The sequence below is a fragment of the Onthophagus taurus genome, chromosome 1 (assembly GCF_036711975.1).
Source record: "Onthophagus taurus isolate NC chromosome 1, IU_Otau_3.0, whole genome shotgun sequence".
Lineage (NCBI taxonomy): Eukaryota > Metazoa > Arthropoda > Insecta > Coleoptera > Scarabaeidae > Onthophagus > Onthophagus taurus.
The window spans coordinates 29,090,419-29,114,868 of NC_091966.1; the positions used below are offsets into that span (position 1 = coordinate 29,090,419).

At 32.4% G+C, this 24,450-nt stretch overlaps 2 protein-coding genes across 2 annotated transcripts; both read right to left on the reverse strand.

Moving 5' to 3' along the window:
• Positions 1-48: 48 nt before the first annotated feature.
• Positions 49-23,293, reverse strand: LOC111421563 (Cofilin/actin-depolymerizing factor homolog tsr). The gene is made up of 3 exons (XM_023054833.2): positions 22,761-23,293; positions 346-668; positions 49-288 (listed from the first exon to the last, which is right to left on the reverse strand). Exons 1-3 carry the CDS (start codon positions 22,761-22,763, stop codon positions 168-170), a joined length of 447 nt encoding a protein of 148 aa, XP_022910601.1. The 5' UTR covers positions 22,764-23,293; the 3' UTR covers positions 49-167.
• On the reverse strand, positions 676-10,866 carry LOC139431458 (protein Abitram-like). The gene is made up of 2 exons (XM_071199248.1): positions 6,159-10,866; positions 676-6,100 (listed from the first exon to the last, which is right to left on the reverse strand). Exon 2 carries the CDS (start codon positions 5,995-5,997, stop codon positions 5,449-5,451), a length of 549 nt encoding a protein of 182 aa, XP_071055349.1. The 5' UTR covers positions 5,998-6,100; positions 6,159-10,866; the 3' UTR covers positions 676-5,448.
• Positions 23,294-24,450: the final 1,157 nt, after the last annotated feature.

Genomic DNA, 24,450 nt, shown 5'->3' on the forward strand with positions numbered 1-24,450 from the left:
ACGAATTTTCTACAATATTTGGTACCACCTCAAATGAAACTCAAAGAGTACAGTTCAAAAATCAAGCTTTATTAAATATTCAAATACTTATAAATATAGGTACACCACGTATCGTGCGTGGCTCGAAGTAAGAGAGGAGTAGCACAGCTTGTTATTTTTTTATCAGGCTACTGGCGGTCGGTTGCGCGTAGTTTCTCTTCTACAGCCTCCTGGCTGGCTTCAGACAAATCTGTGGCTTGGATATACTTTTGTACACCCACTAAAGATTTTTTAAGTGCATCAAAGGAGCTACAAAAACAATGAATTAGAATGCATTCATCAAAATAAGCTTAATTTTTTTGTTACCTAGAGTACAACATCTTCTTTTTAACTTTGGCGGTATCCGGACACCAGGACATAAGGAACAGCTTTTGTTTCTTGGAGGATTCTGAAGTACCTTGGCACTGATGCATGTACTCAAAATCGTAAAGACCATAACGACATTCACCGGCTCCGCCAGCTTGAAGATCGGTTAAAAACTTGTCGTACTCCTCCTCCCGAGTTCCGACCACCTCAACGTCGATCTGTTTCTCATCCTTGATGAAGAAAATGACGTAACGGTGTTTCTTGTCCTTCTTAATCTCCTCATAAGTGGTCTTGCAGGCATCAGAAACGGTGACACCCGATGCCTAAAAATCATAAAAAAATTCATCGTTAGAATAAAAAACCATTTTTATATTAATTTTAAATTTACATCAAACGGAAATTTATGCATACTTTTCAAAATCTTAAAGGTTACGTTTCAAAAAAGTGACAAAATTGTCATTTTAATTTTATGTTGTATAAAGAAATATGAGTCAATTTATCAATTACGTTTCAATAAAATTTTTCCGTGACGAAACACGTTCAATAGACTTTAAACATTTCCGGCCCGTGAAGTTTTTAGATTGCAGCGTGAATAACGTGCGATAACCGTATTTGGCAACTATCCATTTACGGCGCATACGACGAGTTCGTAAAATCGATGACCTTACAAAGTTGGAGAGAAGTTTGAAGGAAAAAGAAAATAAAAAAAGAAGACTACCGGTCGTAGCGAACGGTTTCCGTTTTTGTGCCTCGACTATCCGCAACTTTATTAGGACATTAAGGCGGCTCTAATAAATTTTAATGAATCATTTTTCCTAAATGGTAATCTTAATTAAAATTGGATAAGGATCTTTTTAAAATTAAACAATAAAAAAATATAAATGAATTTTTTTTAATCTTCCAATATACGCCAGCGCCATCTTTTGCTGTCTAATGGCAATATTTAAATGAATATAAACATTCAATATTGTTATGGTAGCGTTACTAGCTATTGCTTGTAGCATAGTTTAAGCGCTTGCTATAGGGTGGGACCATCGAGTGTCTACCTCCTTGTGGCTTCCACTACTCCTATGAGGTAAGGAAAATCATTACCTAAATGGCACTACAACAGCCCTGTCCAAGTTGCCATGTCGTGGCTAAGGACTTGCATGGAAGGGTTAACGGCGCCTGTTATATTACCATGTGCTGGTATCCAGCACGGTGTATCTTGACTTAATCGCCTGGATTGAGAGAAGACAACCTCATTAATCTTGCATTAACTTCCACCCCAAAGTCAAGGTGGAACAGCTTATGCCGAAGACTTTTATCACTTTATAGCATTGGCCAAGAGGGTAATACTTGGTTTATAATAAGTTGACTCTGGACATCTCGGGACCTCCAGTTTTATCAAAACCGCTTACTGCAGCATACGGGGCTCTACCATGGCGGACCTTCTTTCCCTAGCTACTCGTGGGAAAAAGAAGAACTCCGAACGCATCAAGGCAGAAATCGGCTTCAACAAGTGGAAGCGCAGAGTCCTCCACTTCCTCTACAACAAGCAGTGTCTCTACAACAGACAGTATAAAACTACATGGGACCATTGAGAAGCTCCAGGTAAAAGAACAGAACCTCAGCGGTGCTGAACAAAAAAGGGCTAACTCCTGTGGGAGCCGGAGCAAATACCATACATACTATATACAGTAAGACCTCGATTAACGCTGATTTGCTGTAACGCGGTTTGTTGAGAACCTTAAAAATGCTTAAAATATAGCCGGATTCAAATTATTGCAGCATTTCATTGATTCGAATATCTACGTAATTCTGTGATTCCCCAGAATTTATGCTTGTTTGGTGCATTTAAGCTATTAAAGAGTGTTCAACACTTTCACGTTCTACGTAAAACGTAATTAGTTTATGTGGAGTAATAATAGAGATTATTATATTGTAAGAAAATCAAATAAATATTTGTTTATTTAAATTTAATCCTTATTTTCTTTTAGATTGTAAACGGTGAACGTCAAGTTGACATTGAAATGCTTCAAATTCATGTCAGCAATTACTACCACATCGTCTAGTGCAGCAAAGATAACGCGATCAAGAAGTAATACATATTTTAGAAGAAATGGAAAAACGTATTTGCATTTGGACTGATGATGTAATCGAACGCAACATACCGTTAAGTTAAAAAATCATCAATGGCCATAAATATTATTAATCATATTCAAAATTAAAGAGAAGATACGAGTGAAAATTTTACAGCTAGCCGAGGTTGGTTCGATAATTTTAAAAAAAGATGCAAAATCCACAACAATCGAATCACCGGAGGAGCAGCGAGTGCAGATTTCAATTTTTCCTGCAACCTTACAAGCCATAATTTAAAGAGGAAATTATCCACCAGAATTGGTTTTTAATGTGAGAATGCCAAAGCGCATATTTATATCGCGATAAAAAACCGAGCACCGGGTTTCTAAGCTGCAAAAGACCATTTCACCCTTCTTCTGGGTGGTAACGCCAATGGCGATTTAAAATTAAAACCTCTACTTGTGTATCATGCCAAAATCCCAAGGGCCATGAAAAGAGTACTAAAATCTAGTCTACCCATCATTTAGGAATTCGATAAGAAATCTTGCATCACAAGAGACATTTTTCAAAATTGGTTTACCACACATTTTTATTCATCTGTAAAACGTTACTGTGAACTAAATAATTTTGAAGCAAAAGCTCTATACAAGCTTGGTAACACAACAAGTCATCCCATCAACCTATCGAACTTAAGCACGAGCGTTGGTGGAAATAGTTTACCTACCACCCAACATTACGTCGTTAATTCAGCTCATGAACCAGGGAGTTATTGCAAATTTTAAGGCACATTATCTTCGTCGTACATTTCAACAACTTACTGATAAAACAGATTGATAAAGAAACAATTTTGCAAAAAAATATAACATCCTGGACGCCATAGGCAAAATCGACGTCGCTTGGCAAGATTAACTAAGAAATGCATGAATGGAGTGTGGAAGAAGATATAGCCGGAGGTATCCCAGGATTATCAACGAGAAGAGCCTATTGTTGGTTAAATTGTCAATCTAGTCGAAACAGCAGGAGATGTAGATGAGCAAGATATTGAGGAGCTACTGTAGGTTTCTGGTGAAGGCCTTACCGACGATGACCTCCAGGAATTGAAGAAGGCGAAAACAGTAGTTCTGAAGACGATGAACCAAAAGAAATTACTAGATTATCTTAAAAAAGGTTTGGAAACGATAACCGATATAGTAGATCAATTGTAGCGAATGACCCAATTTTTTACAGGAGTGCAAAAGCAAGACGAGGAGTTTTGGATGCAATCGCCTGTTACCGACATTTCCTTAATGCAAGTGAAAGAAAGCAACAAATGACTCTAGACGATTTCTTCGCCAAAAAATCTACAATATCAAAAGAGTCAGGACCTTTATCACAAATATAAACTTTATATATATTTGTGCAAATGGTTGTGTTATATAAAATACAAATTACTAGTATTACAGTTTAAAATTAAAGTTAAATTTGTTTATTTTTCCATTTTGGTCGCATATTCCCGTTTCCCTATTTACTATGTGTTAAAATGACCTCATATAACGCTATTTCGTTTAGCGCTCCTACCTTCAGGAACGCATCTAGGGAGCTAAACGAGGTCTTACTGTACTATATTAATGAAGAGAAGAAGAGGGCCAAGAGCCAAAAAGGCCTGACACGTAGCATTCTTAACGGAGACTGCTTTCCGCAGGAACAAAAGCTTCAAGCAGGTGTTAGAAGGTAAAAAGATGGAGATTGTAGATTCCCTATTTTTAGAGATGAACCTCACCACAGCCCAAAAGCAGGCTAGTAGTCAAGAGGTGTATTTCAAGAATAGTGGACCTTAGCGAGGGATACGAAGGCAAGATTAAGCCAAAATTTCTCATAACCACCTTCAAAGCAGGTTGGCTGGTGGTCAACTGCGCAAACTATGCGAATCAAAAGTGACTATCTTGAACGCCTATTTTCCAAACAGTGTGCAAGAGAAATCGGACCGTATTCTGAAGATTGTTAAAGGTCAAAATGAGGGCTTGGACACCAACGAATGGCGGGTGCTCAATAGGACGACTGAAGGTAGCAGTGCTGTTGATCATCCCTCTATAGATAGCCTTAAAAAGCGAACTACAAGATTAGCTACAAATTCAGGCAAACCACACTGAGGCCAAAGACCAGCAAGTCTACGTCACAAGAAAAGGACAAAGTCAGGAAGTTCTGAAACCTCTAAGGATCCCAAGAAGGGTAAAGACCAGGTAAGTTTCAAAAGTAAGGGTAAGGGCAAAGCTGCTGCTTCCAAACCAGCATAATGTTAGTTCGAGTGCTAGGGTTAGTTCTAGTTTTAGTTGTTATTCAGCGCTAGGTTGTTGTATATTTTTATTAAAGTAAAATTAGATCTAACACTAGACCTAGATCTAGAAACATTCGGGTTTAGCCATGCGTCTCTTAAGACGGCTAAACCAGAATGTTTCTAGTTCTGACTTGTGTTAGTAATGTTTCTAGTTTTAGTTCAATAAAAATATACAACGTAGCGTTGAATACAAAACTAATTTAGTTCAAGTTGTTCCGCAAATATCTGAACCTATGCTGCAAATGGTTTAAATTATATGGATTTAATACAAAAAAGTAAATAATAAAATTAGGATAATAAACTTTAAATTTAATAACTTTTAATTAACGCCATCTTTTGCCCGACGATCATTTCTATTGGCAATTGTGTACTGGAAAGCTTAATATCTTTTTTCTAGAAGTCACATGAGTCAACTTTTAAAGTATTTTTATCTCTTTGTAAATAATTGTTGTAGATATACAAAAGCAATTACATGTTTCCAGGTATATACCGTATAAATTGCAGTGGTAAAGATAAAATTAAACAAACATTTTTAGATTTCCTAAAACTCTTTGTCATAGAAAGACGTGTTCTCGTCATCGAAAGTGTTTTAATTTTAATTTTAAAATTCATATTTAACTCTTTCACGACTAATTCCAGTATCATTTTATCACGCCATTTAATTATTAAGAGTAATTAAAAAACAAGAGGATAATTTAGAAAAAGTAAACTTTTATTTGTTGTCGTTTTTATTCAAAATATTCATTTGATGTTAACATAACATCTTTAAAACTGTCATATTTACCGAATACCGGCAATATTAAAGCAATATAACCGTTACTAACGGGATAAAATTTAATTAACTCAGGATTACTAATTAATTGTTTATTCACTTCAATAAGTTTGCCCTCTACGCAACTATAAATAGTGTATGTTTCACCATCGTTACATTTGATATAACAAAGAGCATTATGCGGTTGTAATTTTTGACCGCCCTTTTTACCTTTACCAAGTACAACATTATCCAAACGATTTACATTTGAAACCTCGAAGTTAATTTTTTCGATTTTTTTATTATCTTTTAAAATTGGATGATCATCAGCTAAAGATAATAAACAAATTCTATTTGTATGAAAGCTAACTCTTTGGTATATTCGTTCATCAACCGATGAAATTTTTTTACAATATTTATGCTCGTAGTATTTAATTGATGGGCTTATTAAAATGTTATTAATTAATAATGATTTATCAATTGAACATAAAATATTAGGTATATCAATAGTATTATTTAAATCCATAACTAATTAATTTGTTTCTTCTTGTTCTCGCAATCTTGTTATTTTGTTTTATTAAGTCTTCGTTCGAAGTGTTCTTCTTTAAAACACTTTACCATTTGTGAATCTAATAAATTACAATAACCAATCAATTTTGCTACACGATTTCTTAATAAAAAACTAACCAAGTAAAATAAAGGCATAAAACTTGTATTTGAATGGGGAGACTTCCGGATCTTGCAAGCTTCTTTTTTTCATTTCGTACTTACACTAAGTAGTTGACAATACATTCCAATCTTTCGCACTAGAACTAATAAAGAAGTCAAAACACCAAATATGGTTTGTTAAAGGACTTTTCTATTAACCTTAGAACAGTTCTCAAGATCATGTTCTATTTCAATATTTTTAAGTACAACTGGTAATAGTTAAACTTATTGAAACTGTTAGGAGAATAAATTAGAAGTACAACACTTTTGTGAAGACTTAGATAACGCATTATTTATCATCACCTTTATTTAGGTGGTTTGATTTTGAAATGGCATTGTTTAATTAACATATAAAACAAAAATTTGTATTCCTATATCTTGCTTTGTTTGGTTTTTAATGATATCAAAAATCAGGCTAATAATTTTGCCGCACCTTTATAAATATTTATTTAGCAAATTTTGCGTTTTTCTGATCCAGTTGCAAACGTTGCTAAATATTTAATTTATTATCATTAAATCGTTGTTTCAACAAATTGCTTAATCTTAAGACAGAAAAAATATAAGAGAACAAACTCTTCTATCTTTTACTGAGGATTAAATTTTCCTTCTAAGCTTGAAAAAAGCTTTGTGTGGATTAATTTGAAAAGCAGGAAACCTAAACATGATTCTTTTTCCTGAACGGTCTTGCATGCTGGACATATTATCGAACCCGTTGAAAAAAATAACTGTTATCAAAGGTAAATATTCTTTGGTGTTTTTTCGCCCAGCAACTGCATCATCGTTTCACCAGTCCAAGTACACTAACTTGGACATCCTGATTGTGGCGCAACTTTCTGTTAGTATAGCTCAAGAGTCAGAAAGCTAATGTCTTTTATGATGAATCGAAAAGTTGGTAAAATAATGAAATGATAAACGTTGTATAGTGTTTGCTATGATGTCTTTAAGCCAAGCTATCCATTAACAATTAAGCCTACTTTCGTTATCATTCCAAAATATGATTTGAATACACTGAGCTATGATATTCTTCATAATAACCACGTGCCACTTTGTTCCCCTTCACCTTTTAATTTGTTAAGGGTTTGTGGCTTTATTGATTGAAACTGTCTATGATTGTCTGCATTATAATTTTTGGACGAATAGGATAATACATATCTTCCTCAATACCTCGCCAGACTTGGATGTTGAAAGATTAACGCTTTCGTAGGCGCTAAGGCGTAAAAAGTATGCCATTATTTGTTTGTATGCCCATGTAAAAATTCTAAAAATCGTACTCGAGCAAAGATAGAGTAATTGGAGCAAACAATTTTTGAGGAGTCTGACAAAGAAGTATTTGGCGGTAGAAATGGAGAAGTTATTTCACTAAGTGATCAGAACTCTGAGTCAGAACAAGAAGTTGATGATATTATGGAAAATGCTGTTACTCACAATGAAAGTGTTGTATCTAAAGAACCTGTTATGATCTGAAGAGGTAAAGAAACCATATGGAAAAGCATTTGGTAAATGCGATAAAAAATGAGGAAATAAGACAGGGAGTGGATCAATAGAGGTGGAAGAGGTGGATGAAGGAATAGGAAAATGATTTATCCGACGCCATCAGGCAAAAGGATCAAGAGGAGAAGAAGATTACAGCGGCAAAAAATGTTTGCAGCAGTAAGAAATGTTTTTGGTAGATTTGTCGAAAAATGCAAGAAAAATTATTGTGTTAAAGAATTTATGACGATTAACGAGAAGTTAGTTCCTAACATTATCCCAACAAACCTGCAAGATACGGTCCCAAAATGTTCAGGGTGAATCAAATGGAAGAAACAGGTTTTATCCAATCTCTAATATATCTATGAATATTGTAGACAGATTGGTTTCGCCCATAAAAAACCGAAATTTTACAAAGATAATTGGTACACAAGTTACCATTTAACAAAAGAATTGCTTCAAAATAAAATCCCACTTGCTAAAACATTAAGTTTTATTGATAAGTTCCTCAATTTTGCATATCCAAATTGATGTTACTCTTATCTCTTATTGCGCGAAAGAAGGAAAGATTTTTGAAGATTTTGAAGCCCAATATTATTCTATTTTATAACTCAAAATGAGGCATAGATACAAGTCTAAAAAATCGAAATGATATCCATTGGTAAGTTTCTTCCAACTTCTAAATATTGGAATTAATGCAAATATAATAATAAATGGAACAGATCTTCAGTTTGCAAGTATAAGATTTGTTCTTTTACTTAGCACATTTGTAATCAAGAGTAGGAATTAGAAATTTATTTTTAGATGTGAAACAATTTTTATCTCAAACGTCATTTGGAAAAGTCGATGAAGAACCAACAACAAATTTGTGATGAACAAATGTAACACAATTTTCGAATTTATTTAACAACAGATCGTGGTTGTATTTTCTGTAGAATAAAGAATAGAACCATTACGCTACAGTTAGCATGCAAAAAGCATGTCAAAACGCACCACACCTGTCTAATCCGTTCCGAGTCATAGAAGAAGACTAGTTAACGAGTTTACGTTTCTTAAATGTTGTGAATGTTTGTTAATTAAGTGCTTTTGTTAAGAAAATGTTAGTTTCGTGTTCGTAATGGGTATCAATTTTCTTTAAAAATTTAGTCGTTGATAATTTGTATAATGTATTTGAAGGATTTAAACGGCAATCATTCAGCAGTCACATTTCAAAACTGAATAAAAGTTCCAACTGACTAGTAATTTTTTCAGCTCGATTTTATACAACAGTTATATTTTTTTAAATTTCAATACAAATCTTTTTATAAAACAATGTTCTTTATTTCCAGCTATCAAACGAAACGTTTGTTCACGTTAAAATTTCGAATGATGCTAGAGATATATACAAAGCACAATGTGTAAAAACAAACCGGTCATGTGGTTTTAAATAAAATTAAAATAGCTGCTGCTATAGGTAGTACTTCTTTATCTTGAAAGTCTTGAAAGTTTACACTTCGTTTAGTCTTAAACAACTTATTTTGAAAATCCTCATCACAGACTTTTTTGCTCTTGAATAAATTAGTTGTATTAGCTTTTAAGGTTTCGGGATTGAAAAATGGGGAGGTCTCTTATTAATTCCTACATGTCAAATTTAAATTACAATTAATAGATTGAATTAATTTTCAAATGGATTTCTTCCTAAATCATTCTGCATTTTGATACAGTTTTGCTAAATTCTAGAAAAATTTGTCAAATATGATTATTTTAACTTCCTTGTAAATTTTGGTCTAATCAAATAAAATGATAAATATGTTGAATTATTTAACGTTTTACTTAAAAAGGTTAGACTTTTGGGTGAATCAACATCTCTTGTTTATTGGACCATTTTGCTTAATCGAAAACATACCCTTCTACCCAGAGCCATAGAAAGTAAAATTAATTCTGCTTTTATACATACCTTTACTTTATTATAGTAAAGTTCATCTTTATCTAACCGTCAACCTTGTTAATATTAATGAATTAAATGCTAATCATTCTCATAATTATCAACGACAAATTATCAGCCATAAACATCGTTTATCTTAATTATCCGGGATAAGCTGGGTTATCTAAATGAACCAATAGCCAGAGAAGATATGGATCGGTGTGTTCAAAAACTAACATTGATTACACATAATCTATTTTAAATTCACTACTATATTTGGAAAATACTGATGATAATTTTGGAATTGTTAAACAGTTATGATATGGATTAATATGGTAACCCTGATATCTCTCATTATGTATTACCAAACAGATTTACTAATTAATTAATAAGTTCAAATTAACTTGATAGCTGCAGTATTTATGTATCACAACATTTCGAGCACTTTCTATTTATATTTTGAAAAGAAAAATACATTTAAATGATGTTTCTGCTCTCGAAAACAATTCAGATCACAGATGTGTAATAAATTATGGTATCGTGAGCACAATGTTGGGTACTGTTGACACAGTTTTAATTTCATAATCTGTTGCATTGCGATGACAGTTTAGCAACCTATCATATTAACTATCAACAAATATTTCCTCTCAATTTATAAACCTTTTAGCAAGAAATTTATTGCATCAAATAATACACAAAGTAAGATGCCAAAAAATTATTCATTAAGTAATGACACTTCCAGGGATTTATCTCATGTATATTAATTAACTATCTTTAATCGATGTGTAGAAGATAAAAATATATTTGAAAGATTATTAATATTTATACATATCAAAGAATATATCAGTATATTTAACAAATGTTGTTCTTGAGTTCCTCGTGCAACATGGTATTGACATACAAAATTATTGAGGTCAAAATTACGAGAATATCCGAAATAAGATAATATAGGAATTTACGCATCGCAGAGTACGCCGCTTCGTAGAAATAGAAGCTAGATGTAATAAAACTATATGATCTGTTCGTGAAGACAGAATATGTCATCTCATATCTGCATAGAATTTTATTGCTGAAAAATTAAAGTCAACCATGTCAACATAAAAATTAGTAAGTCGAAAATGAAAACCATTAATAACATCTTAATGAAACATGGAATAACAATAAAATGTTAGTAGCGGTGAAAATTTAGACAGTTTAGCTTTTTATATGTATACAAGCTGTTACGTTGTCAAACTACTACATACTATGAAGACGCAAACTAACACGAAATAGAATGTTTTCATTTAACTAATTATTTAAAAGTAGAAGAAAAGGGCAAGGCAATATAGATTAATTAGAGGATTCGTCAGAAATAAATCTCTCGGGTTATTTTTATGTAACGATTTATATAAAACGATTGCATTAAATGTATCTTTCTCCCTTCCAGCAGGTCTTATAAGAACAGTATAGCGGGTTTCCAAAGAAAAGGTGGCTTATGAATACCCCCTTAACGCAACGACGTGAAAAAATACAATAATATTTTTGGTATTGATTTATTTATTTAAGCATTCATTAGCTTTTGGTCGAACTTCGAATTAAAAATACTTACAACCTTCAGCCTAAGGTGTCATTACAGTATACCTAGAAGTTACACCACAGAGGTCACAGCAATCTAATTTGACATAAAAAATTCTAGAGCAAAACCATAATTATGAAATGTCCGGATATTTTAATTTTTTTATGAAAACCTAAATAAAAGAGGATAGTTAAAGGATAGTTTCAGGAAAAATAACCACTTCCGGTTACGCAATTGAATTAAAACTTTATATCAGAATGTTTATCTTGAATATGTAGGCTTAGACAACATTTGATAATTTTTTTTCTCAATTTAAAGTGCCAGTTTGTATTAAAAAAATAAGTATGTGGTCAGAGATAGTACCACTTCCTCCGTTTAAGCGATTTGATTAAGATTGTACATCTAAATGTTTTACGTAACAATGATGAATCATACCATGCATTAATAGTATTTGAAATGCGAGTTTATAACAAAAGGTGTGATATGTATTCTATAAGTTTATTATCCTACCTCTACAAATTATTGACTAGAATTATAGTCTTACAGTAAAGCTAGATTCAGTAGACCACTCGCAAATTATTAGAACACTAATAGAAGAAAAACCCACAGAATATAATGTCCCTTTACACTTGACATTCGTCGCCTATCACAAAACCTGTGATAGTATTGAGGCCTGGTCATTTCTGGTAGAGTCGAATGATGCCAGTGAAATTTATCAAGTGAGAAGATATTAGAATAGATTCGCGATACATCGCCATCATCAAAAATATATCTATGAACAAACTATCTTTCACCTCAGAATATACGAGGAGGCACTGTTTCGCCCAAATTGCTCGTCTTGGAAAATGTATTTAAACAATAAGCTGGTATAATATGGGTCTGAATGTGGATGGTGTATGATTGAATCACTTATGCTTCGCAGACAATGTGGTACTGGTCAGTTCAGACATAGATGAATTGGAAAACATGATACAAGATCTAAACCAACACTCAAAGAAAATTGATCTAAAAATGAACCTGCATAAAACCAAAACAATGAGCAACATGCAAAATAATGTTGCTATTGACAACGTCTCCTTAGAGAATGTAAGCCAGTACAAAAATCTTTGTTACACTATTAAAATTGGCAAAGAAAATCAGACAGCCAAAATAAAGCGACAGACTCAACTGTCATGGGCAGCATTTGCATAACTGTTTGATACTGAAAAACAAAGAATTACCAAGAAACCTAAAACGAATGGTGCAAGATTGCTGCTTACTGCCAGTGACTACATATGGGATTGATACCATGGCCTTGACAAGGAAATCTGCAGAACAACTTAGTGTAACCTACCGAGCGATGAAACAAGCAATGCTGGGAGTTACTCTGAGAAACAAGATCGAGATTCGCAAAAGAGCACAAGTGGCAAGAGAAAGCACAGAAAAATGAACACAATGATGTCGAGTCTATGTGAAGACGAAAATTTATGTCAAATTTCATGTCTCTTATGTGCTTCCCTTCTGTTTTTATCAACAGAAATACCGTGCAACCGGACCTTTGGGACCTCCTATATACTTTAAAGTGTTTTTTCGCTTCTTTTTTCACAATGAATATTACCTAATTGATTCCGTTTACCATAATGAGTTGATATCTGAGTCACATGTAAATACTTATTACATGAGTAATCCCTTATCGTTTTGTAGTGATACCTTTTAAGGTATCTATTTAAAATATCAAATTCTCCGAATATTACGTGAAAAAAGTTTTCTAACTTAACTACTTCCTTGAAATTTAATAAAAAAACTTTTTAATCAAAAAATATTTGTGTACATTTTTGAACTCTTATAGATATATATTTTTACAAGATTAATTCATCGTTATTTTTATACCTGCTCCTAGCGTAATAAAAAGAAAATAAATAATAAAAGCGCATACACGTTTTATTAACATAACTCATCATTAGCACAAATTATTTTTACTGGTTTTTTTTTATTCAATTTATTTTTCGTAAAATTTTCTAAAATTCGATAAAACTTTATAGTATTTATTCAAGCCAGATGTTCAATATAAAAATGTTGGCGTATCGTCCAGTACGATGCCAACCGCATTTGACTATTTAGTAGGCAGACTAGAAGTTATTTTTGAATTAACGTGATCGTCATCATGCTTTGGCCAAACGAGCGCACCTGTAATGTTATAAAGCGCGGACTAAGCGAACAATTAATACTAATAAAATTATTTGGGTTAATTTAAATTACTAAATCACTAAGGAAAAAAAAATAAATAAATAAACGAATGGTTTGAGATTTTGTTGTGAAATTCGAATGGAACTTATCGAAATGATTCGATAAACAAAAATAACTTTTTGCATTATTCATAAATTGATTAACGTATAACAAAGAACCGAAGTACGGAATAATTGAGATTATCTTCCAGGAATTTTATTCGATAAGAAATTAAGGTGTGTACGTGTATAACTTATTTTAAAAGGTTTTGTTGAGAAGATGTAAAAAAATTTATGTAAAATATATAAAATTATTAATGAAACAAAATTAGCCAAACCTATTAAATAAAATAGATAAAATTATACGACTGCTTAGAAAGTAATAAAGGCAGCAACAATGCAACATATTACTTTATGTTGTTGCCAACGGGACATCATATCAACCATTTGATGGTACTTATCATTAAAGGCTTTTTTAAATCGCAATTCTTTTTAATGATTATCTTGATAAGATAAAACAAAATACGGAAAAGATTTGTATTATGATTAATAATATTACATTTAATGAGTAGATGAAGAGTAAATGTTTTGTTAGACTTTACGTTGCACCCTAAGAAGTTCTGTAGACAACCTTACTATTTTTATTAACACATTAAGGACTGCTCACGAGTTTTCTCGTGTTGCGCAAAAACGTGCGGTCCCAGGCGTATGTCTTACAGATTTCTCTGCGGTCCTTAATGTGTTAAGAGTTTTGGTAAAAAAAGCAAAACTATCGATGTCCTGAAGTAATGTATGATAGTACAAGAGTTTGAACTAAACTGGTCGTAATCAAATTTTACTTGCTCATTCTAAGAATGCTGGATTGAAGTGATAAGAGTGAGTATGATCATGCTGATTAGTAATTAACTTTCCAGTTTTGAAGTACAATAAAGTTCATTTTAACCTTGAATTTATTATCAATTTCCGGCGAAAATGAAAGCGACAATGAATGTTGAACGATAACAAAGAAACGAACGTTCTAAGAATTACTTAACAAGATCTCTTTGATTTCGGTAGAAATGTTTTATGCCTCGAAGGACTGATCATTGTCGAAAATTCTAGGAGTTCTGGATAATACCAGACAAGTTTTGTATTTCAACCTTTTTGGGAAGACTTTTAGTAGAAAATTTTTACTAGAAATCGAACCAACCACAACACTCCGTCCTTTATATATTTTTATTGACCAATTTTTCCCAAGAATTGGCGTCTTTCACAAGTTAACAAAACTTTACTATTTGAAGCTGCAAACATTAAACCGGCCAAATTCTATTGTCCAGCAAAGTGACAATTTTGTTAAGTCTCGGCAATTGCAGTAAATTTTTTACTACGTTTCGGGCAGCGAAAATTTTGGAACGTTTCGAAAATTAACAAAAGTTATTAAGGTTCAGGAACATGTGAAATTATTATTTAACAAGGTTTGCGAAAAATTTACAGCTTCTATTAAGATATATTTTTATATCTTGGAGGGATGAATCTGTTTCATCAAATGATAAAAGTTAGAATTTAGTATGTTAAAGAAATCATAAAACAAAATAAATGCAATGAATCGTAGCCAAATTTTTTGAACTATTTCCAAGCAAATTACTCCATATCAACTTTTATCATTCCTCGGTGATGACAATATCTAGAGAAAAAAAATAGCCAGAAGTTATGGCTCCGAAACAATCTAAGCGAAATTTTACAATTAAATGTACCACGTGGCAAAACTCCTAAAGAGATAAAAGATTATTTATGAAAATAATTGCTTGAAATAGAGGCACCAAAATCTTTCGAACAAGAAGCCATTTAGCTAATTCGCACCTAGCATTCAGAGAATTTTTGAAGGAAATAATTGCAAAAAGAAGAGCAGAAACGTTGTCTAAAAAAAGTAAGAAAAGATTCCAATAGGCAGTATCCTTCAAAAAGGTTAAGAATGAAATCAAAACATCTACCAAAACTAAAACAATAACTGGGTTTGACTTGATTAAATGAGAAGATCTGGAAGTAGCTTCCACACAAGACAACTTGGTACTTATATTTAAATTCTGATCTCCTTAAAGAGTTATCCTCTAGATAAATGATATCAAAGCAGTTTGAAAAGTTGTCACCCTAACATCTAAATCTGATTGTCCAAAACAAGGAACTAATTCCAGGCTCTCAGTTTTCTTTTCGGAATAAGCATTAAATACTGCATCAAGTTAACAGTAGTATAAAAAACATAAATTTCTGCATTGCGAAACCTTCCACAGAACTCATTGCCAATCAAGTGCCTTAATCCTACATTTATGTAAGATTCTTCAAGGTTAAACAGGAAAATACATATTCAAATCTAAAATAAACTCTAGCAGGATTGTCGCAAAGTAGCATACTACGGCCAACACTCTACTTGTTGATGCGGAGATGACTCAAATTCTATGTATGTTTCTACACAATTTTTTTTTCTGGAAAATTAAAAAGAAAATCAAATATTCTTAATTTTAAATTCCATGTTTACTCAATTAAGAAGGTCTATTTTTACCATTATCCTGATAAATTATCTCGGGGATAGTTACCATTCTTACAACCGGTTTTAAGCGCTCTCATTGAGATCTAAAAGCTGGATTTATCTATCCGATAAATTTAAGAGGTGGTAAAAGTGTATAGGGTTAGGTTGGGTTGGGTTTTCTCTATTATTTTTACTTCGATTTTTAGTCAGTTTTGAAACTTTTGAAACAGTTAAATAAATATTAAGTGTCTGAGCTACATTTACATTATTTTGAACATCTTCAATTTGTAGCGTTTATTTTTCAAATTGATCAGCATTTTGTTCTCTTCATCCACTTTTGTTGTCAATGTGGTAGAGAAAAAATTAAAACATTTTCCAAATTCCACAAAATTTTTAAAAATTTACATAAAACAACTTGCACTGTGAGCATCAAAATCAAATCACTTTAGATTTTAATGGTGGCATTTGTCTAAAAATAAGCATGTCCGGCCTAATTTTGTAAAGCCTTCTTAATTAATTAACATAATTAGTCTATTTTACATTACTTTAGTGTTATGTGTATGTGCTATAGCAGAAACTTTTAAAAAGAGGAAAGTACCTAATGCTTGCCAATATTAATATCATCGTACGTTTGTACATATTCCCTTTGTTAATCGTTGCATGGTAATAAGTATTATATGCTGATATGATCGAAAGCATTGCAGTTTACACGAATCAGGAGATTGAAAGGCAGAAATTACGCTATGATATAGCAGTAGAGATTGGTATATGTGGCAGTAGATATGTGCAATTTACTACTGACGTAAGTGAGATTTTAGCACTTATTGGCATTCTTTACATAGTAGGCAGAAGAAAAGATGCACATTTCGCAGTACGGTAATGTTTTCCAATGAAGGCCCCAAAATTTATAAGTGTATAATGGCTGAACCACAGTTTACCTTTTTATTGAGTTATTTACGATTTGATGACAAAAATATACGAAATCGACAGGATAAATTTGCACCAATAACGCAGTTGTGGGAACCATTAATAAAAAATTGTACAGAATGCTACACACCACATGCATATTGTACAATAGACGAACAGTTTATTGAGTTTTCGGGGTAATTGCCCTTTTCGAGTTAATATAGCTTCCTAGCCTGACAAATATGGCTTGAAAATAAATACTATGTATGACAACAGCAGAACATATTACATGGTCAGCGCTCTACCATACATTTTCAAGGAAGATCGAACAAGTAAGGAACCTGTGTCGACACAAATAGTAAAAAAAAATAGCAGAACCAATCTATGGCACGAATAGGAACATTACTATGGACAATTATTTTTCGTTTATACCTCTCGCTAATGATATTTTAAAAAATCATAAACTGACCATAGTAGGAACTCTACGTAACAACAAAAGGGAGATACCACCATCTTTTTTACCCAATAGAAAGAAAGAAATTCTTTCATCACAATACGCCTTTGTTGAAAAGATAACCTTGGTATCCTTTACAAAAAATGTTCAAAATCAGTAATATTGCTTTCCACTGTCCATTCAACAGCAACAATAGATGAACAAAGTAAAAAGCCGGAGATTATCTTCTTTTACAATTCTACAAAAGGGGCAGTTGATACCTTCGATCAAATGGTGCATAATTCTACAGTTGCGCGAAAAACTAAACGATGGCCATTATGATTTTTATTTGAAATGATTGATCAGGCTGGAATTGCTTACATAATTCTTAACTTATCGACTAAACCTGACAAACCAAGTCGAAAACAGTTTTTGAATAAACTTGGTGTACAATTAGCACGAAATAATATGGAAAATAAATTGAAAGGTAAATTACCAAATAAGCTTAGAACGGATATAGAGAAAATATTAGATATAAATACACCAGAGGAAAATGAATTGATAGCCAAAAGGTTAAAATCTGGAAGGTGCCACTTGTGTCCTAGGATTAAAGATTAAAAATCGAATATATGCACCGATCATAGACTTTATATATGTTTTTCTTGTAAAAAATGATAATTAAGGGTTTAAAAGAAACATTACTGTATGTAAATTACATACAGTCAAAACGATTAAAAATTTGTATATCAGCACCTCAGAGGTAAGGTATATTAAGTCACAAACTCGAAATTCTTAAGGAGAGATTTGAAAGCGGACTTAATGTTTAACCCTTTAACGACTTGTTATTTTATACGTATAGTATAATAGAATAGACGTGTACTATACGTAGCATACGTCTATTGAGGTGACCCGTCGTTAAAGGGTTAAACAAATCTCCACCATATTGAAATAACTCATTGTCACAAAAAATGTCACTTAACACACCTTACCTTTGAAGTGCTGATATAATAATGTGTTTTATATAATGGGGTAACAAGTTAGTCCATGTATGTGTTTAGAGTTGCAATGTTTATGTATGTGTTCTATGGTTAAAGAAAACAGGAAACAGGAAAAACAGGAAATTAGAAAAGCAACAAGAGCTCTTCGTAAACGAAGCCGGAAATATTTAGAAGCTAATGGCAATATTTTTGAATAATTATTTAAATACCGCTGGTGATCAGTATTTAATGTTAGTGCATAAGATTTTGTTTAATTGTAGTTATGCAGTAAGAGTTATGTAATAACAAAAAAAGAAAATAAAAGAAAATCGGATGACATCAGTTTTTTTACATATAGCTGAGTCTATATGTATGTGGCAAACTACTGGCACTATTTTTCTGAAAATTTGTATATAGCAATTATACGAGGTGCTCGTTTCAGCTAAAATATTTTTAACCCAACCCAACCCAACCCCAATTTTTTCCTTCACCATTGTATTGTACGCTGAAAAATGAGGGAACTTTGTCATTACATCCCTATATGTGAAATGTATGGTTTTCGTACGAACGAAGAGAAATGAAAGTACTATATTTAACAATATAAATGAAAAATAGGTTGCCTTCAACTTTCAAACATTTATGAATTCTTTTCAAAAACCAGGCAAAAAATAAGTGGCACTCCGAATTTCTTCCGAAGAAAGAGATTGAAATGCATCACGAACTCTATCTTGGCATTCTTCCTTTGTTGTAATCGGTGTAGCATACACGATATCTTTTATATCGCCAACCCAACCCAACCCCAAACAAAAAATCTAATGGAGTGATATCGGGCGAACGGGGAGGTCATTTATGGGGTTCGTTGTTAGCTATCCAACGATCCTCAAAACGATTTTGTAAAAAGTTATATAGGAAGCGCACTACTATGAGGTGGAGCTCCGCCGTGTTGGTACCACAGCTGATTCCAGTTTAGATTTAGCGGCTGTAGATAATTTTGTAAAATTTCCAGATATGTTTCGCCGGAAATAATGAAGAAAAATTAGAAACAAAATTTGCCCTACAATTTCCAATAACCTTACCATTGAAATGTTCGTTATAAAAGTGCAGTACTAGAGTACATCATCATTATTTATGGTAGCTAAAACATTAAAACTCCAATATCCTTGAAATTGTCTTTCAAGAAATATGTGTAGGTTAGTATCACTCCAATAAGGAGAGTTAGCCGGTTAAACACACCATTCTTGTGAAATTTTGCGTTATCCGTCCAAATTATTTTTTCCAAAAAAAATCTTCTTCTTCACCTGGCCTTAAACTTTGTGCCAATGAGTAAGGATGAAAGATATGTATTTTTTAAATCCTGTGATTGTTTTCTCAGATATTCCCAAATCTCTTTTAGCATCAATATCGAATTTTCAGGATACGCTCTGAAGTACCCCAAAACTGTAATTTCATTTTCTTGGTTATCTACGATTGGTTTAACTCTTTTGTGCTTTTTGTACAAACTGGCCATAGGTTCTACAATTACTAAATCCTAAACGGAACATGATTAACATATTTTTGCTACGTAAACGTCAAATTTTAATGCGATAGTTTTTGTTTCTTCGGTTTGGTTGCTTTAAAACAAAGCTAACTGATAATTTTAAATTAAATAGTAACCAAGCAAATTTTATTTTTTTCCAGTTTCTACGGAAACCATACATTTTAGATATAGGGATGTAGTGACAAAGTTCCCTTATTTTGTGGGTGAAGAAAAAAGTTGGGGTTGCCATTTAAAAAAATGAAGTTTTCGACTTTTGGAGATAGGGAAATTCGGTGCAAATTTCTGACCAGCCTGTATAATTTTTTTAAAAACTTCAAGGGTTATGTAAGCTGTGGGTCTTCTCTGTGCAAACCCTGAGAATATTTGGCCGGATTCGAGTGTAATTTCGAAACATTATTTTTATTGTGAAGGGGCTGAAATAATTCAAAAATGGTGCACTCTAGACATAATATGATGACTTATATCAAATTATATTAAAATTTAGCAGGAATCTCGAAAATTCAATAAAAATTGGTACATTCCATTTAAAATAACGAAGTTGGGGTCAATTTCCGGTATAACCGGAAGTTGGAGAAAACTGAAAAAATTTTAGCTAAACCGAGCACATCGGGTAAACCCTGTATGCATATTTTCACAAAAATAGTGCCAGTAACTTGCCATATACATACAGTATGTCCTCGGATCGAGTTACAAAGAGAAAAAAAAATTTTATTACTGAATTTTCAAACTTATCTCAGCATAAATAATGCGTCGGATATGTTCAAACCACTAAATCGCACGAATTTTATACTCTAATTACTAACTAATTATTCCCATTTTTATGTAAAAATTTGACCTTTTTTCTAAACTAAAAATTTTTTAAAGTTCAATTTATGATATGTAACCATAGAAAAGTGATGTAAATCCAAATTCTACACTCTCTAGACGAAGTCAACATTTCAAAAAAGTAAATGTGTGGTGTGCTATAACATATCACGGGGTAATTGGGCCATATTTCTTCGACGAAAATGTAAATCAATAGAAATATTTTGATATGTTACAAAATTATTTTAATGAACAACTTGATGAATTACCCTTAAATTTTATACGGTCAATGTACTTTCAGCGAGACGGTTCACAATCACACATTGTGACTGAATGGTCACATTTTATGACCAGCACATAGTCCTGATCTTACAATTATGGATTTTTATTTTTGGGGACGATTCAAACAAATTGTTTACAGTGAACCATTACAAGGAGATGAAGAACTATTAAAACTAAGAATAATTAATGCGATAGAATCTCTACCACTGGCAGAAATTCGTAATTCTTGCAGAGAATTTAGAACTTGTCTTCAATGTGTGCCGAATAGATGATTTGTTCACTTACAAACTTACATAGTGTGTTATTACTTATTACATACATTTACATTTAAAATATTTTATTCAATTATTTAGCTTTATTTTAATTTGATTTGTCCGTATATTTTTCACTAACATAAGTTGAAACTTTTATGGTTTCTATGGTTACATATCATAAATTGAACTTTTTCAATTTAGAAAAAAGTCCAATTTTTACATAAAAATGGGAATAATTGGTTAACTTCTATAGTTAAAGTATAAAATTCGTACGATTTAGTGGTTTGAACATATAGACGCATTATTTATGCTGAAATAAGTATATATAATACAAAATTTTTTCCTCTTTGTAACTCGATCCGGGGACATACTGTATAGACTCAGCTCGTCATGACAGACCTGTACAAAACAGTCCTAAAATTTGATTCGTTCCTCTCGACTCACCCGGTATAAAGACTATATTTATTTTCATTTTTCTTTTGATTTAAATTATTGATTAATATAAAAAAATTACTTGATTTAAATCATTGATTAAAATCATGTTTTAAACCTAGTGATTTAAATGGAGCGAACCTTGCTTAAGATAATATTGTATTTTTTCGACTTTCTGCGACAATTTTTATTGAGCAATAAAGATTTATTATGATTATACAAAGGAAATTATTTTATATCAAAACTTTACCAAAAAAATTAAACAAAATATATGTCACCATAATTGCAAATTTTTATTTACTTAATCAAAATAAACAATAAATCACGAAACTTTACAATGGAATTTATTATTGCAAATAATATTAAAATAAATATGAAATCCATGATATTTTCTCACCTTTCTTGGACGATTTATTATAAAAAAACTCAACCGATTTCTGGGAGTAATCCATCATCAGGAGTTTTGCAACAAGAAAAATATCAAAATAAGATATCGTCTGCTGCGTCTAAAAATTAAAAATAATCAATCATGTTGATCAATAATCAACATTATTTATAGAGTTTCTTTAAAATAAAGTGAATAAGAGAACATCATGTTATTTCATTTTATTATAAATTTCTTTTAGATACATTTTTTATAACCATTCTGTATATGGCCCCACATGGTGTTTATTTATAGAATTCCACGCTATTTTCGAGCTCAAACATAACTCGAATGTGTGAAAAATGAAAAACTGTACCAAAATTTGCCTGGCGTACAGAATATAAATCAAATGAAACGATACATAAGCGTACTCAACATAATATATGAACCAAAATGAGAAGAGAAAGAGGATAGGAGATATTTTAGTTGTCGTGTAGCGGGTTTTAAAAGAAGTCGGCCGTTCGTGTTTCTTAAATGGTAACCGAGGATTTGCCAACCTTGAACTGAACGCGAAACGTCGTGAATCACGGCTGCATGAATGAGAAAAAACCGTATAGTATCGGGCTATTTTAACCAGGTATTTTATATCAACTCCCCTCGGCTTATATGGGCGAGGCTATGACTCACAAGTGGCTTATAAGGAAAAATATTAATTAAAAAATTTTTTAATTATCGTTTTAAACAAATCAAAATGATCAAAATTAATTAATTTCTCGATAAATTTATTGTGTAAAAGTCGCCAAAAAAAATTAAAGTTTGCTTTTTACCCAGACGAAATGGCGGCCGCCACCGGCTCCAAAAAAAAAAATCTTCATCGAAATTATCGTTGAAAAACGTGTGATATTTACATGATATGAAGATAAAAATGAACACGACGGCTTAATATTAATTACTTACCATATTGAATTAATAGAAGTGTTGTTATAATATCACAAAAATCAACTGCCAGATGCACCGGTGTCTCGTTGACTGTTCTCGATGACTGTAGTAGAACGAAGCGGACGTTGATCCACCGGCGTTATTTGTTTCGTTTGCGCTTGCGTAAAAATATTACTACGCCAATAACACACGTTCACTTTTACGCAGTCGATCACTATTTAAAAATGATTACAATGATAATACTCTTCCTTATATGGAATTAATAAATAAAAATAATTGATTACGTTTGACAAAAAACGTCAAATGAAATTTAATTGATTGGTGGTGATCGTTTAAGGAATAGTACTAGTTTTTTGGCGCGCGCATGGCGGGCTTTTTTAAATTATTTATAACTTTTTCACGGCCCCCTTGGACCGTTAAAAGAAGCCCCGCGGTGCGATTTATAAGCGGAGACGGGATCGCGACCGTCCCGGGAGAAGAATCTCGAAAATCCTGTCAAAACGGCACTCGGAACTGTCCCGAAACCGTGACTCAGACTATCAGCCAATGTAATAGCGGCGTCTTCCAAATGCCCATAAATGGGCAAACAAACTTATGAATCAAAATGGCTGCGCGAAAATTCAATTTTATCACCACGCCCAAATAATTGATTTTTGTTGGCTATAAGTACCACTCGGTACATAAATATTTTTATTTCAAATTCATATTTTATATAATGGCCACTTATCTACCAATGTTACGTTTCAAATGAACTTAATTCTATACTTTATTTGGTAAGAAACGAGTTATTTTCTGTAATATAGATTACCCAATATACATACATTTTTCTTGAATACGTTGATTTTGATCTATTACTTATGAGCTGCAATGAAGGGAACAAGTTATCACACAAATTACTGTAACAGAATCACTTATAAGCTTATAACATACAATAAGCCTCAATAAGATTCCAATTAATATAGTTGCGAGATATGTAAATGCAAATCCAGAGAAGTTTTGGTCGGTTGTAACTTCATCACGCAAAAATCATTACCTTCCCATTACATTATCTGCCCCCCACCAAAGACATTGTAGATCTATTTGCTTCTCATTTTGCTAGTTCTTACAATTTACCGGGGAGTGTTATTATGAATTCCGAAAATTTTGATAATGCAATCACCTTTGGAGGAACTTTTATGGAATATCTCAGATCAGTAAAGAGGAATTGTGGACGTGACTCAGGAGTTTTAAATCAAAATCCACAACAGGTCCAGAAGGTATTCCGGCTTTTACCTCTGCGCCATATTTTCAATTTGATTATCGAGGCAGCATACTTTCCGCCGGTCTGGAAACAAAACAGAACTTGTCCAATTTTTAAAAAAGGTGATAAACATTGTGCCGATAATTACCGACCCATTGCTATTATAAAAAATTTCGCTAAGTTGTTTGAACAGATCATTTTGAGGAAAATGGAATTTAACCTAAATTCACGAATATCAACAGCACAGCACGGATTCTGCAAAGGCCGTTCCACTACCACCAATTTAACAGTTTTAAGTCAAAACGTTTACGAAGCCTTAGATTGCCGTTTACAAACGGACGTTATTTACACTGACTTTTCACACGCATTGATTAACTCGATCATGATATTCTGTTTCAAAAAATTAAGGAGGTTGGCTGCGATTTACATCTTTCGTTGCTTCTGAAATCGTACTTATCAGATCGAACA

Bases quoted from the DNA above. Each gene is read 5' to 3' on its own strand.
- LOC139431458 (XM_071199248.1), bottom strand. From the start codon at position 5,997: ATGGATTTAAATAATACTATTGATATACCTAATATTTTATGTTCAATT.
- LOC111421563 (XM_023054833.2), bottom strand. The intron at 289-345 runs GTAACAAAAAAA...TTGTTTTTGTAG, and splicing joins AAGAAGATGTTGTACTCTAG to CTCCTTTGATGCACTTAAAA.